At 49.1% G+C, this 16,394-nt stretch overlaps 1 protein-coding gene across 11 annotated transcripts in view; it reads right to left on the reverse strand.

The window, feature by feature from the left end:
* The window catches only part of TECPR2 (tectonin beta-propeller repeat containing 2), a 102,171-nt gene that overhangs the window by 58,823 nt on the left and 26,954 nt on the right, over positions 1-16,394 (reverse strand). For all 11 annotated transcript variants that reach the window (XM_025271259.3, XM_025271257.3, XM_025271258.3 and 8 more), the window contains 3 exons: positions 9,279-9,407; positions 8,750-8,881; positions 2,680-2,837 (listed from right to left, as the gene is read on the reverse strand). In XM_025271259.3, coding sequence (XP_025127044.3) covers positions 2,680-2,837; positions 8,750-8,881; positions 9,279-9,407 — 419 coding nt within the window. The remainder of the gene's footprint in view (positions 1-2,679; positions 2,838-8,749; positions 8,882-9,278; positions 9,408-16,394) is intronic.

The following is a 16,394-nucleotide window of genomic DNA, read 5'->3' on the forward strand; positions in this document are numbered from 1 at the left end:
CCTCCGAGGTGGCCGCCCTCGCCCCCTCCACAGGGCAGCCAGAGTCAATGCCAGCTCGTGACTCTCACAGCGCGGGAGTAACACAGCGCCGAGTGGGGCCGTGAAGCCTACAGGATGGGCTCCCAGCCCCTCCTCTGAGCCCCAACACCTGGCCTGCGCTCCTCTGAGGGGTCCTCACGGCTCCCCCCACCCTCTCCCAGGAATCGGCTCAGACCCCACCACACAGGAGGGTGGGGACACGTCTGCCTAGCCAAAACACACCAGACAGACATCCTCACAGCTCCACCCATTTATTATTACAGCTGCACATTCTAGAACACGCTTATTTAACGTCGGTCTCCCCCACAGGAACGTGAGCTCCTGAAGACCAGCGCTTGTCCCCCTTGCTCACAGCAGTCTTCCCCAGATTGTAAAGGGCACTGGGCACAGAGCAGACACCCAGGAAGGACCCTCAGGGTTGAACGGGAAACACGCTCCCAAGATGACCTCACCCCGGCCAGGGGGCTCAGTGTCACCTGCATCTGACGACCGCATCTTCATTTCTGGCCCAGCCCCCTCTCCTGAGCTGCCGACCTGAGCACGTTACTACCGACGGGGATTCCGGCTTAGCCACCTAACAGGCATCTCGAACACAACACGCCGGAGAGAGAATCCAGACATCCAGACCTTAACCCAGGGCTTCCTGTCTGAGTTAAAGGGCTTCCCTCTCCATCCGGTTGCTTTAGCCAAGGGCACAGAAATCCTTCCTTACTCTGTTCTCCCCTCGCCCCCTGTATCGAATTCACCCCCAATCATCCTCCGCTCCCCCTCCCACCCCTCTTCATGCCGGGGGCCCAGGTGGATCCCACACCACCCCCGGGGATCCCTCAGCTGCCTCCTTGCTGTGCAGAACCAGGCGTGCTCAGGCCGCCCTCCTCCTGCCTAAAGCCCCCACTGGCTTCCCGTCTGGCCTGGAATAACTCAGGGCAAGGACTGGCTCGGGTCTTTCTTTCCAGCACCCGCCCACCCTCCATAGCTGCCCCAGTCCCCCTCTGGCTCCTCGAACATTCCAGGCCCGGGCCCAACGCAGGGCCTCGGCAGCTCCCGAGACCGGAAGGCTCTTCGCACACTGGAGGGTTCAGCCCAGGATCTCTTCCCCAGAGGCCTCTGCTGACCGATTGCCTCCACCCGACCCTTCACCCAGATGCTGCCTTGGAGCACTGCCCACGCCGAGACCGGCATCTCTGAGGGCAGAGCCTGGTTCCCTGCTGAGCCCCGGGTGCCGGCCGGTGGGATGCCTGGTGACCGAAGCTGCAGCTCTGGGAGGCAGTTGTCATTGGGGTCCTTTTCTAACCACGATCTAACACAGCACACGACAAGAGACAAGCTGTCAGGACACAGGTTGGAAGTGTTTCTGTTCACTCTGTTGTCCCCTACTTCTCTAACACAGCTCACTAACAGAAAGGGGACTCAGCTGTTTCGGCACCCTGAGACGGTGCCTGGCAAGTGTGCGCAAAGACCGGCCACAGAGACCCACGAGGAGAGGGTAAGAAGAGGTGCTAAGGCTTCATGCCGGAGGTGAGAAGGCCAGGGGTGAAGGCAAAGACGGCTGGGTACCGATTCACGTGGAGGTAATTGGTTTTTAAGTCTCTCTCTCTGCATGCCACCTTCCTTCCAAAAAGACACAACACAGCGAGACACCGATAGACAAGCCAGGATGAGACGTGAGGGGGAGAGCGGAGGGCTTCTTGGCTGTCTGCTCCCCACCCTCCACTCTACCCGCTCCCAGCTCCCGTGACCCCGGCCATCCCCCTACCCCCGGCCTCTGCAGACACCGCTGTCCCTTCCCCTGGCACCCTCCAACTCCGGCAGAGGGAGAGCCTGGCCAAGTCTGCAGGACCACCAAGCCCGAGCAGCAGGTCCTGCTGGGCTTCCCAGGAGCCAAAAGGGAGACGATCGTTATAAGAAGACCAACTGTCAATGGAATTAAGGGGGTGTTCAACATGGAAAGGCGAAGCTGAAGGGGAGATGTGACTGTGTGAACAGCCATGGGCTGTTCTGCCAACAGAGAAAGGAATAAACTTGCACTGTGTTCCTGCAAAGCCTGGACACAGCATAACGGACGCTGAGAGGACCAGAGGCTGGCACCGCCAGTCCCACGCTCATCCACCCCCGGGCTTCTTGGCTGTCTGCTCCCCACCCTCCACTCCACCCCCTCCCAGCTCCCGTGACCCCGGCCGTCCCCCGACCCCCGGCCTCTGCAGACAGTGCTGTCCCTTCCCCTGGCACTCCTCCAACTCCAGCCGCCGGGGATGCGGCTGGACCGACCCTGCTTGCAGCTGTTCTTCCACCAGGAGCAGGTCACAGAAGGGGTCGTCTCTCAGCCAGGAGCTCTGACCCCTTCCAGGCCTGGCCCCACTTCTTCAGGACACCCCACCCCGGGTCACAGCCCATGTCCTGGCCGCACCCCTCACTAGGCTCCACAGCAGGAGACATAGCCAGTAGCGCTGAGGTCACCTGTGTCCACAGTGGTGTGGCTCACGGAGGGAGTGAGGTGGGAACACCCACCCGATGCTGACCTCTGAGCCAAGCTGTGCAGGAGGCGGTCTGCGAGGAGCAAACGCCGGCAGGAGACGCGGCGGGGGGCTGGGGACCCACGTGGAGCCCTGTCCCTCGCGCTGTGACCCCAGCGCAGCTCACCTTTTCCTCGGCTGTGTCCCGACCTGCTGGACAGAGCGCTCCTCGGTGTAGAACAGCAGGCTCCGCTGCAGCGTGGAGACCAGCAGCACCTTCTGGCTGTAGTCCAGCTGCACGATGGAGGCCGGCTCCTCCAGCACCAGGTGCGACTGGCAGACGCCCTGCGGAGAGAGGCGCGTGAGGCCCACGGGGCCTGCTCCAGGGCCCCTAGCTCCCGGGACTGGCCCGTGGCCCTCCTGTGTCTGCATTCCAGCCAACATCTACCTTTAATGAAGGCTCTCATCCTCACCGGGTTCAGTGCCAACCCACTGCGATGATACTACCCGGAGAAGCCCTCACTGTGAGAAAATTGTCAGGGTTACCATCTAGGTCAGGCCACAGCAAGGTTGCCAAGAAACGCTTAAAACTTCTGTATGATTTTTAAAAATGCTTTCAGTACATGTGTGACTCTGTACCTCCCTGTTCACTGAACCCAGGGTAGGCGAGGTAGGAGCAGGGAAGCCGGAAGATGTGAGGACCCACAGGAACCACGACATCCGTCATTCACAGCAGCAAGGCAGACACACTTCACCCTCTACCGGCTGACGCAACAGCAACAACGACGATCCAACTCAACACGCCTCGACTCGCTGCTCCTCTGAGTTTCTCAGATGGGGCTTATATAGGTCACTGGGTGCGTGCAGCGCTACAAACCATCTCGGCTGTTACAAAACCATGAATTTACAACTCGTGGGGTGAGCGCGAGAGGCCGTGGCCACCTCCATCCTGGCTAATTTGCTCTTTCCCTGCAACATGGTGCAAAGAAGGAAGAATCCATAAAGATCTAAGCAGAAGTATGCTGCACCATGTATATTATTTATTCCAACAGAACACAACGGGACTTTCTAAAAACGACTGTGACAACTGCCCAAGCTCGCGCCACAACCTCCCCCACAAAGGGCTCAGAGCAACGCTGGGGGCGTGCATCCCGGCCTGCTGCAAGGGGCGGAAGAGACAGGTGAGAAAGAAAGGAAAATGTGACCAAGTATGTGAAAGAGCCAAGTAAAGCTTTGCGAGGCACTTTATCGCTGACACAAATGATGTGTCTTTGGGTCAAGTATCCACTCCTGTAAGCTAGTCTTCTCCTAAAGCCTGTTTCTTTAACTGTGTAAGAAATACTGATGCAACGTCGTAGACCTCTGTGGGGAAAAAGGGAGTAGCCATCAGATTTGCTGGTAAGATTTACATACAGTAAAAGTCACCCTTTTTCGATACATGATTTTATGAATTTCGACAAATGCATACCAGTGTGTAACCACCAGCATGACTGAAACGGGGGAACTCCTATCACCTCCACTATCATGGACATGAGGCCAGAGTTCCCTCCCACCTTTACTTACACAAACTGCAGTTTTCCAACTTTTGACTTAGCTCGTAATGGAATCAAATTCATTGTATTGTACTGTGCAAAGGGCTTCCCTTGTGGCTCAGCTGGTAAAGAATTCACCTGCAATTCAGGAGACCTGGGTTCGCTCCCTGGGTTGGGAAGATCCCCTAGAGAAGGGAAAGGCTACCCACTCCAGTATTCTGGCCTGGAGAACTCCATGGACTGTACAGTCCACGAGGTCGCAAAGAGTCAGACAGGACTGAGCGAGTTTCACTGTGCAAAACCATACATCTTTTCTGCAAATCTCATGAAACACCTGTGTCTTTAAAAACGGATCAGAACCTCAATAAAGCTGGGAACAAAGTGTGGGGAAATTAACAAGACGGCACCGGTCAGGCTCTCCCGTTCCACGTTCTGTAAACAGCGGCTGTGCAGCTGTAACAGCCGAGACGGCTTAAGGCACTGTGCGTGTGCATCACGAGGTGCTCGCCTGGCCACAGGCTACTTTTGCTCTGGTTGAGCATAAACAAGCTTCGCCTGGAAAAGCCCTGAAGGACTGTGTGTGGTTATGTCTGCTGTGCCAGCTAGGAGAGAATAAACGTGTCTGCAGTTCCTACGGCTCCTCACATTTCCTTCCAGCCTCTTAGCCCGCGCCTTGCCTACCATGGGCTCAGGGAACAGTGCTCACAGTGACACACAGCGAGACAATCGGCGCTGTGAGCAGGGTCAGCAGTACACAAGGAGAGTGCTCTCTGCGTGACTTTTCCCTCCCTTTCCTGACGTGCATGAGCAACGCTCCCGTGGTGCAACCCACGCTGTGGGAGTGACAACAGGAAGGTGCAAACACGGGATCCCTGAAAACCTTAACAATGTTTTCCTGGAGAGCAGCAGTTCTCAAAGTGTGGCCCACAGTCCCTGAGGGTCCCCTAGGACCTCTTGAGGTCAAAGTCATTTTCATTATGAGGTTTCACCTGCCTTCTTCATGGAGCAGTGGTTCATACTGCTGGTGGGTAGAGCTCCTGAAAGATCGGGGTTGGGGGGACCCCAAGGCGAGAAGGGCACTAAACTCCAGGAGCTGTCACGGTGCCCCCGGCCACTGGACATGGGCAGCAAAAACGTGGTTTTCCCTTTAGAAGGTCTTTGATGCAGGAAAATAACAATCCCAACAACTCTTGACCTTGGAGACATGTTTTTGTATTCTGTGATGACACCGGGCCTGCACACAGCTCTCCGGCTGAGGCTGAAGTCCTGTGGTTCTTTTGAGGAGGAGCACTTGGACGACTGTATGAGCTGGGAGCTGAACTTTTTTCCCCCACAAAATACATTTTTACTTCAAATACTAGAATTATTCAAACTTGGGTCTTTGGCAGGCATTTTCTCAGAAGGAATAAAGCATATCTGTCACTTCAAGGAAAATAAGTGAGGGTATCTGTTGCTGATAGTAAGACTTGATCTTCACAAATGAAGATCAGAATCTGAAAACCTGTATCCACTCTTGTGAACCCGACATTCCCAACAGCTCAAGACCTTTCTCATCAGAATGATGGAGATGTTAACAAAGATGCTCTTTTTGCTTTCAGTTCAGTTCAGTCGCTCAGTCGTATCCAACTCTTTGCGACCCCATGAACCGCAGCATGCCAGGCCTCCCTGTCCATCACCAACTCCTGGAGTCCACCCAAACCCATGTCCATTGAGTTGGTGATGCCATCCAACCATCTCATCCTCTGTCGTCCCCTTCTCCTCCTGCCCTCAATCTTTCCCAGGATCAGGGTCTTTTCACATGAGTCAGCTCTTCGCATGAGGTGGCCAAAGTATTGGAGTTTCAGCTTCAACATCAGTCCTTCCAATGAACACCCAGGACTGATCTCCTTTAGGATGGACTGGTTGGATCTCCTTGCAGTCCAAGGGACTCTCAAGAGTCTTCTCCAACACCACAGTTCAAAAGCATCAATTCTTTGGCGCTCAGCTTTCTTTATAGTCCAACTTTCACATCCATACATGACTGCTGGAAAAACCATAGCCTTGACTAGATGGACCTTTGTTGACAAAGTAATGTCTCTGCTTCTTAATATGCTGTCTAGATTGGTCATAACTTTCCTTCCACGGAGTAAGCCTCTTAATTTCATGGCTGCAATCACCATCTGCAGTAATTTTGGAGTTTTTGCTTTATATTATATAATTAAATGTATCAACATTTGGAAGATCTGCATCACTCTGTCGGAGAAGGCAATGGCACCCCAGTCCAGTACTCTTGCTTGGAAAATCCCATGGGCGGAGGAGCCTGGTAGGCTGCAGTCCATGGGGTTACAAAGAGTCGGACACGACTGAACAACTTCACTTTCACTTTTCACTTTCATGCACTGGAGAAGGAAATGGCAACCCACTCCAGTGTTCTTACCTGGAGAATCCCAGGGAGGGGGAGCCTGCTGGGCTACCATCTATGGGGTCGCACAAAGTCGGACACAACTGAAGCGACTTAGCAGCAGCAGCAGCATCACTCGGTATGTCAATATTTTCCAAGTGACCAACACACAAAATTACAGAATTACAAAATCAAACAAAATGAGTCAAGGAGCCCTTCAAAGTGCAAGACAGACCAATGGATTTCATTGTAACAGAGCAACAAAAATTCATCCACATGCTCTCAGATTCCATGTTGTAACCAACCTTTAAAGAAACTACCGTTAGTCAATTTGGGGATGTGATTAAAGAAGAACATAACACAGTTCTCTGGAAGGGCTACTAAAACACTCCTATTTCCCACCACGTATCTGTGTGAGGCCAGATTTTCTTGATATACCCCAACCAAAACAATGTATTATGACAGACAATGCAGAATCCAGCTGTCTTCTATTAAGGCATATATAAAGAGATTTGCAAAAACATAAAGTGATGCTACTCCTGAAAGTAGTAGTAGTTTTTTATTTTTTTTCTGTCACACTGGAAGGTATGTGGGATCTTAGTTTCCCAACCAGGGATCAAACCCAGGCATCCAGCATGGAAGCGAGGAGTCTTTAACTACTGGACCACCGGGCAAGTCCCATGTTCCGTGTTTTGTTTTTGGCCTCGCCTTGCAGTTTGTGGGATTTTCCAACCAGGGACTGAATCTGGGCCCTCTGGTATTGAGAGCCCGGAGTCCTAACCACTGGATCACCAGGGAATTCTCAGTAGTATTTATTTTCACAAAAATATACAAAAACTTAACCCTTACAAACACAATCTCTCTGGAGTCCTCTTTTTAAGAGGTATAGTGTTAAGGGGCCCTGGGACCAAACAGTTTGAGAACACTGTGACAGAATATTCGCGATAGACAGGTCAGTCTCGGATTAGAGGGACTCAGATTTACCCAGCTAGTAATCGCTGAATTTCTGGACGCACTAGGAAAAATGGCTACAAAACAAAGAAGAAGACAAAAGGAGCATACCACCAAGGAGAGAATTCCAACTGGGCAGACGTCTGACAAAACAAAGCACAGGCAGGCTTCAAGCCACCCACACAACAGAAGCAGACTCTTGGTTTGAAGTTGAGCTCTGCTGGGCATTACCTGGTGCCTGGACCCCTGGGAGCCTGGGTTTCTTATCTACTGACTGAAGATCAGAATGTGAGGCTTAGGGCTCTGTCCAGAGGTTTAATGAGCAAACACAGGGGTGGAGCTGGCTCCCTGCTGCCACCAAGCCTCCTCCTCCTCCAACACTCTCCCACAACCAAAGTTTGGCTGGGGTGAGCTCACCACCCACTCTGACCGCTGTCCACAGAGTGGACCAAGACTGCTGCCTGCCATGTCAGTATACAAGGGAGGTGGCAGCCATCAGCCACGGGACTGTCCTCTCCCCGACCCCAGGGCGCACCCTCAGGGAGCTCAGGGTGGAGATCCACAGGCTACCCTGCATCAAGCCAGCAGCCACTGTGGGCCGCCCCCAACATGTGGCTGAGGGGTTCAGGATGGAAAAGCACGGGACACTGGCCCCAGACGGTTAAGGTGCACATCAAAGGAATGTGATCTCAGTGAGCCCAGACTCTCGCATATTCCCACACATAGAAAAGTGCTAAATTCGTTAACTTGAGAGATTTTTTTCTTTAGTTAGCACACTTCTTGATGTTCAACAAGCAGGTTTGTTTTTTCAAAGCTCCTGTAGATCCTGGTTCCTCCCCAACCTCTTTGGAAGGATCCCTCAGAGTTACCTGAGACTGTCTCCCAGGCTTCAGTCCTCAGTAAGTCCACCGAATGAAAATTCTCAACTTTTAGGTTGTGCTTTTTATTTTTCAGTTGACAACTGTCGTGACTTTGAAATGTTTCATGTCCTCCTCTACAAACTGTCAAGGAATAAGGCTTGGTAGTGGCTTCTTTTCTAAGTGGCAGCAACAGACAACAGGAGAATGAGAAAAGCGTATGTTTGAGTAGAAACAAGGGCCAACTCTTAACACACAGAAGTAGAAGCTCACAAAGCGTCAGGAGAGCCCTTGAAAGAAAATGCTCCAAACAGCAACTGAGGACAGAAAGAGACACAGGGAATTTCCAGGGGGCCTGGAGGTTAGGGTTCCAGGCTTTCACTCACGAGACCTGGGTTCAATCCCTGTTTGGGGAACTGAGATCCCACCAGCTGACTGGCGCAGACAGAAAAAATGGGACAAGGATCAAGAATACAAATTGACCAGCTACAATTTCTCCAAATATCAGACCAACAATACTTCTGAAAATGATTTTACCTGATCTAGATCCAGAGAAGAATAGACGATTTTCCCTTTATCATCTCCAGAGAACAGTTTCATCCCATTGGGGCTCCAAGCCAGAGCTGTTATGCTATTTTTGTGAATGCCAGTGACGTCAAACCTCCGAAGCTATGAATAAACGATAAAAATAACACGCAAGAAAAAGAAAAGGAGAGACACTGTGAGATGCAGAGCTGTGCGGACGAGGCGGTGTGCACCCCCTCCTGTTTTGTGGAGTAACTGGTGTTCCCGATCTGCTTTCCAGGCAAAACCCTGCACAAGGGCCCATCTGTCTATTTACCTTGAAAACTGACGGAGGAGCCAGAGGCTATTAAGCAATTTAAATTACCCATATGCGCTTTTCACCAATTGTCTTACCAGCAACAAAAATGTTATCTGACTATGAAGAGCACAGAATTAGGCTTTTCTGAGCAAATATTTTCTCAGCAGATGAGGACTTCTCATTTTAAAGGATGAGAGGAAATTTGCCAGGAAATTAAGAAATGCTAAAATGGTTGGCACTTACCTGTTTATTTCTCCCTGGCAACGAGGACACAAGCTGAAAAACTGCAACCCTCCCAGAGGCTGTGCCTGCTGCCACCAGGTCATCGAAGCAGCTCAGCAGCTTCACCACCGTGATGGACTCCGTTTTCCCCTGAAAGAGAAAACATCTAAAATCAAATGGGCCTGTCACTGGGCCAGATGTAAAACTGTGAAACAGCACCTACAAGTGAAATGGAAAACCTCACCACACAGCAGCCTATACATACTCGTGATTGAAAATGTATATAGTTCAGAGAGATAATTATATCTTTTTCTTTCCAGGTTTTTTATTTTTGAAATGGCAAGTGTGAACCACTGAGCTCTTCTCAAGAGAATTCTAAGGAGCTTGGACAAGAGAGATTGTTCCCCCCGAAACCAGAGTCTGGAATCAGGGGAGCTGTCCCACTTCCAAGCTCTGCTTCCTTCTCTCTCAACATGGACAAGTCACCCACCAACTGTCATCTGTGGCGTGTACCTGCCACACAGGTGTGCTGGAGGATCAAGAAGACAACACACTTGACAGTGCTTCATAAACTTATTCCTGGTGTGTTTAGATTCTTAGATCAATAATCATATTAAATAACATTAACGCAGGCTTAATATATTGGTTTAGTAAAAAGCACATGTCAAGCACTGAATACAGATCTTTAGGCTTCCAGTGCACCTGAATAATCGTTTTTTATTTTGAAACCACTCATTCAAAAAAATTACACAGCCATTTCCACCTTGCTAAGACAAATGGCAAGATCTTCAATAGGCCGTTTTGAACCCTGATGCAGTAATTTACATGGTAATCAATCTGTCAAACCTGAGCGCACCCTGCGCCTTCAGGATCCTGAGTCAGCTGCTGGGTTAACCCAAAGCAGGGTGAGGGCCCGGCCTCTCAAAGCGGAGCCGCAGCTGCGAGATGTGCACGCAGAGAGCCGCCCCAGTGAGCGGAGGTGGTCACGCTGGAGCTCGCTTTCAGGCCCTGCTCAGGCTATAAACATGCCTGGTGCCAGAGCATGACAGGGGGTAAGGAAGCTAGATCTTAAGTGACAGGAAGGAAAAGCGGGCCCTTGAAGATGCCTGCTTTTGCAAGTATACCAGTCTGAAGTCTTACTGGGACACCCCCTGGAACAGGCTGGAAGGAGGAGGGCGTGGGCCCAAACAGGAGGACCAGCCGGGAGCTTTCTGCGCTCGTTCAGGCAGAGCAAGTTCACACCCAGTCAAGAGAAGTGGCCAACTCCACAGGTGCCAGGGTGGAGAACCCCAGGAAGGAAAGACGAGTGTGAGGCCCGGTGAGGATGCCAGCAGCAGCAAAGGACAGGGCACAGGCCTCTCAGAAGCACGTGTCCTGCGCCAGGCCGCCTGGCCAGCACTGCACAGGCGTTACCTCCTGGGATCCTCAGACCACCAAGTGCATAGGAGCTGGAGCTATCCTCGTGATACCAAGGCTGTGAGACTGGTCTCAGGTCACATAGCCCGGGGGAACCGAGTCAGGACTCTGCCTGAGTGTGACTGCAGAGGCCAGGCCCTGCTCTGCCTCGGGGCTCCAGCAGACCCATGGCTGTGGACATGGGAGGCCGGGTCGGCCAAGGAGGAGCAGGACGGTGAGCGGAAGGCAGGGACTGTGAGGGACGGCTCCACCTCCACTCGCAGGCGAGAAAGGCACACAACACGCCTTAGATGTGTATCGTTTGACACGCCAGCAGGCCTCCCTGGTGGTCCGGTGGTTAAGACTCTGCAGTTCCACTGCAGGGTGTGCAGGGCTGATCCTTGTTTGGGGAACTAAGATCTTGCACGCTGCATGGCATGCCCAAAATAAAAAAGAATATTTTTCCTGGGAATTTGTAATTACAAAAACTGCTACTCCATCAGTAATCAAAATCGCTTATTGGAGATCTTGCCATGTCATAGCACAAAATCAGAACAGCTGTGTAATTTTTCTGAATGAATGGCTTCAAAATAAAAATCATCGCACAGATGGGCTGGAAACTGCAACGCCTGTAAACATGCTTTTAATAAACCAAGGTACTAAGCTTGACTTAACATTCTTTAATATGATTACTAATACATGTCATCATTCTTGCCGTAAGAACCAAAACATCCAAAGAATCAGATTATCATACCCAACTATACTTCAGATAGAAACAAAATATGAAGTTTCAACTTCTGACAGGATAACACTCTAGCTGTTCTGAAAAACACTGCCCTCCAAACACCTAGAAATGCTGAATAAGATACATAAAGCACTTATTAAACGCTCAGCTGACCTCTATAAAGTAAAGAAAATCTACAAGAGCCAAAACCCAAGAGAGCCCTTCTGTCAAACCAGACAGAAGCCAGCCCTGAAGCCACAGGCTGCCCAGTGACTGGTGAACATCCAGACCTGGGATTTTCTCAGGTGAGCAGGGGGAATGAGGACAAGGCTTTGGGCCAGAGGAGGTAGGGAGCTGGACCTGACCTCCCTGTAAAGCCAGAACCCATGAAGACCTAATGCTCAGGGAAAGTGTAAACTAGGGAAAAGTCAATTTGCTGGCAAATGGAGCCGACAAGGAACTCAGCCTTGTATCTCAGGCACTGACTGGAGTGAATAAAAAGAACAGTTCCTAAGGATCTGTAATCACAAACCTGCCCCATCCAGCACCAGGGTTTAAAGTTACTCTCCCTCCCCACTCAAAAGCAGCTCCATGCAGGCAGCTTCTGACACGCGTCCTTGTCTGTAATGTTTCAAGGGGCCTGGCAGAGTGACCATAAACCTCACCTCTGGGGACTCAGTCTCAGCCCAGGCCCCTCAGGATTCACACGTGTTGGGATCAGCCACACAGTTCACAGCCAGAGATGACCACAGGGAAACAGGCCCATGAAGAGGACTCAACCGAAAGAGCACCAACAGAACTGGACAACCCCTCACCCCAACTCAAGCAATTTCATGTAGACTAAGAAGAACCAGAACTGTAATGGAAATATGCTTAAGGGGAAGGATAAATTGTAAATTTGGAATTAGCAGATATACACTACTACATATAAAATAAAAAATAAAGACCTGTTGCCGGGAGCCAGCATGGGAGATCCCACCCATGACAAAGGTCATGCGGAGAGGACCTGAAGGCAAAGGCGAATCAGGACTTGAGGGACCCCCTGGACCTGCTCGAGCATCTATCCCAAAACCAGAATCTGTCTGTCTTACTACTTTATGACTTTCACCAACTCCTCTGACATTAACAGGGGGCTATTCCTGACCACCTTTTTCTGAAGGACATCAACTTAGAGCTCTAATTAATAAGTCTCCTGGGCATAATAGGAGTGTTCCAATTCAAATCCCTCAGATAGCTTTCTAACTTGCCTGACAGGTTTATCCGGACTCCTACAGCTACACATGTGATTGTTCACAGCCTCCCAACCACAAGAGGCACGGGAAGCTGGCATACTTTAACAATGCAGAGCTTCTCGGGGAGTTAAAAAATATTAGAATAGAACTGGTAGAGGATTTCATTGTTGAACTAATGCTTGCTGCCAAGTTTCCATATCCCTTACCTACTGTGTCCCTGGAAGTGTATTAATTAATATAGTTGGTATATAGAAATATAAGTAGTAGCCTTAATGTTAACAACCCTAGACCCTGAGTTAATAAACTCTTTCCTTGCTATCCCCCACTGCACCGTTGGCCCTATAGGAATACAACTCTATCTAGTGCTTTCAGGGAGTGGCGCCAAACTTCAGAAAAATCACCTTTGGAGAAAATAAGTTTTTCTGACTAACCTTTATCAGAAGAAAAATGTTAACAGGCCTTCTGGCCAGAAGATGATGTAAATCACCTAAAGCCTTTGTATATGATAAGTCTGCGGAAAGAAAGCCTGGTCTCGATAAGGGTCAAGGACTGCTGACCTTGCATGACTCTATACCCGCTATTATCCTCTATGTACAACTTAGGGTATAAAAGCTCCTTTTGAAAATAAAGCTACGGACCTGGCTTCATCAGAGCTTGGTCTCCCCATGTCATTCTTTTTTCCTTTTCCCTCCTTTTCTCTCTCTGTTCTTCCTTCAGGATGACTACTTGGAGCACAGGGGCTCCCTGAGTTCACTTATCTGCCCGGGCTTCTAAGACTCAATCGGGAAGGCGCCTAGTGTCTTCAGGGGAAGGGTGCTCTGCGTCTTCACCCCACTGAGAGGGCGCCTGTGGCCTCCGTGAACAGGGCAAGTCCGGTGTCACGGACTTTACTGGCTTTCTGTGTAAACCAAGGTAGATCAAGCCCCTTTCTCTCCCCTTTTACTATCCTTATCGCCGATGCCGTCCTCCTGAGGGAATCCCTGGATCCTACCGGGGCTGGACCCCGGTATACTGTATAGCACAGGGAACTATCTTGTAATAACCTACAGTGAAAAAGAATCTGGAAAGGAGTGTGTAATGAATCACTTTGCTATACACATGAAACACGATAAATCAACTACACTTCAATAACAAAAAGGCTTTAAAATTTTCAAGGACTATAAAGGAAATTGAAACGTAAGAGCAAACCACTATCAGAAATAATTAAATATACATGAAAAAGAATCAAAAGAATTTAAAATCTTAGTGGTGGATTAAAAGATTAGTCACAGCTGAGAGAAAAATCACTGAATTAGATTACAGATCTGTGCAGCAAAGATGTAAATTAAGAAAGAGAAGTTGAGAGTCACAGAGGATAGAATACAAAAATGCAACCTACATCTAATTGGGATTCCAGAAGAAAAGAAAATAGGATTCGAGAGGGCAGTGCCTTCAGAGATAAGGCTAAAAGCTATCCAAAACTAGGGCAAGGCCTGTATCCTCAGGAGTACAAGCCTTGAACAAGATTCATGATAAGAAATGCACACACACATATCTTTCAAACAATAAAACCTCAAAAGCAATGAGGAGATATTCATAGGTCAGAGAAAAGAGGCAAATAACTAAATATGAATAATTATTAATAAAATATGTCTCAACAAAGGAGTCCTGGAGACTGTAGAGTATCATCCTCAAAGTGCTAAGAGACAGAAATGATAGCCTTGAACAGTATGTCTTTCTAAACAATTTAAAGACAGAGACACAGGAATTCTCTGGCGGTCCAGTGGTTAAGACTCAGCACTTTTACCATGGCCTGGGTTCAATTCCTGGTCAAAGAACTAAGATCCTTGCAAGCCATGTGGCATGGCAACAAACAAACAAAGGCAGACAGTCAGACGAACAAAATATCAAGAGTACTTGATTTTGTACTTTGAAGTACCACCCAAAGACTTCAACACAAGAACTACTACAGGACACACTCCAGCAAGAAGGAAAATGGTTGCAAAGGAAACCGAAATGTAACAAGGGATGGCAAGTGAAGATGCCGGTAAAACTGTGAGGAAATCCAAACAGTGATTATAAAATATAATAATGTCCAACTTGAGTAGTTAAATGTAGAATGAAAATACCAAATTGTCACACGCATAATGAGAAAGGCCAGATAAAGACATAACCTTCCGTGAATATAGACACAAAAAAATCTCAACTAAAGTACAGCAAGACTTTAAAACAGGCTATCATGATAAAATGTGGTTTAAAGCCAGAGATGTTGCTAAACACTCTACAACACAAAGGACAACACCCCTAGGCCAAAGGTCAATAATGTCAGGTTGAGAAACCCTGACTTAAACCACCTCAAGAAGGACATTAAATATAAGTGGCCTAAATATGCCAATTAGAAGGTAGAGACTGTTAAACTGGATTAAAAAAGTAAGACCTAAATTTATGCTATCAACATGAAATGCACTATAGATTTAAAGGCACAGACAAGTTGAAACTAAGAGTGGAGAAAGATAAACCACGCACACTGTAATTTTGGAGATTTCAACACTCTTCTCACAGTATTTGACAGAACAAATTGGCTGCAGAAGTCTTGGAAGACGGAACTATACTATTGCATTAGTCTGTGTGCACAGAGAGCAGCCCCTGAGGATAGAATCAGACACTCAAGGCACTTATTGTGAAAAAAAAATCTGTGAAGGGAAAAAGGGATGCAGCTGGAGAAGGCAGGAAGAACTGTCAGATCACGATGCAGGCTATGACCCTGAAGGAGGAACGGCCTGGGAGCAGCCAGGAGGAGGTGTGCCATGGAATGAGCACAGTGGTGGCTTCGGGGGTCTCGATACACCATCCATCCCCGTGGCGGGAAAGAAGTCAGGTTACCACCAAGCCACACACAGAGTTCAAAGACATTAACAGACTTCCCTGGCGGTGCAGAGGACAGGGATCTGCTTGCCAAGGCAGGGGACACAAAGCTTGATCCCCAGCCTGGGAAAATTCCACATGCCACAGAGCAACTAAGCCCGTGCGCCATGAGTACTGAGCCCGTGCTCTAGAGCCCGTGGGCCACGACTACTGAGCCCGTGCTCTAGAGCCCGTGGGCCACGACTACTGAGCCGGTGCTCTAGAGCCCGTGGGCCACGACTACTGAGCCCGTGCTCTAGAGCCCGTGGGCCACGACTACTGAGCCCGTGCTCTGCAGCAAGAGAAGCCACTGCAGTGAGAAGCCCACACCCTGCAACAAAGAGCAGCTCTGGTTTACCGCAACTAGGAAAAGCCCACACAAAGCAGTGAAGACCCCAGCACAGCCAAGAAGATAAATTAAAACAAAAAACAATTAAAAAAAAGTATTTATTGTGAGTCCCTCTTTAAAAACAAAGACATTGCCAACAATTCTACTTTATTTAGAGAGAGAATATACTTAAAGATTATTTTTCATGACTGCATTGATATACAAAACCTCTTTTAAGATACCCAAACACTCAAGGCTCAAATCCACTGTTAATATCATAATTTTTAGCAATACATCTACTTCATAAAATCAATCCTTCATTTAACACATTATTTAATAATGGGATTTTTACCACACTAAAAGCATTAAGATACCGATCTAGTACTGTTTCATACAAGTCTACAAATGAGATAGACCTTAATAATATCAAGTAGCCTATATAAAAGAATTGCTAGTTTAAAATGAGATGAACTAGGGTTAAGCAGTTAAGTGTTTACTGATGGCTTCACTGTGCTTGTTGTGGGGACACAAAGGTGCTGCTTTCGGGGGGTCTCACGGTCCAGGAAGGACACGGC

Source organism: Bubalus bubalis, chromosome 20 (genome assembly GCF_019923935.1).
Source record: "Bubalus bubalis isolate 160015118507 breed Murrah chromosome 20, NDDB_SH_1, whole genome shotgun sequence".
NCBI lineage: Eukaryota > Metazoa > Chordata > Mammalia > Artiodactyla > Bovidae > Bubalus > Bubalus bubalis.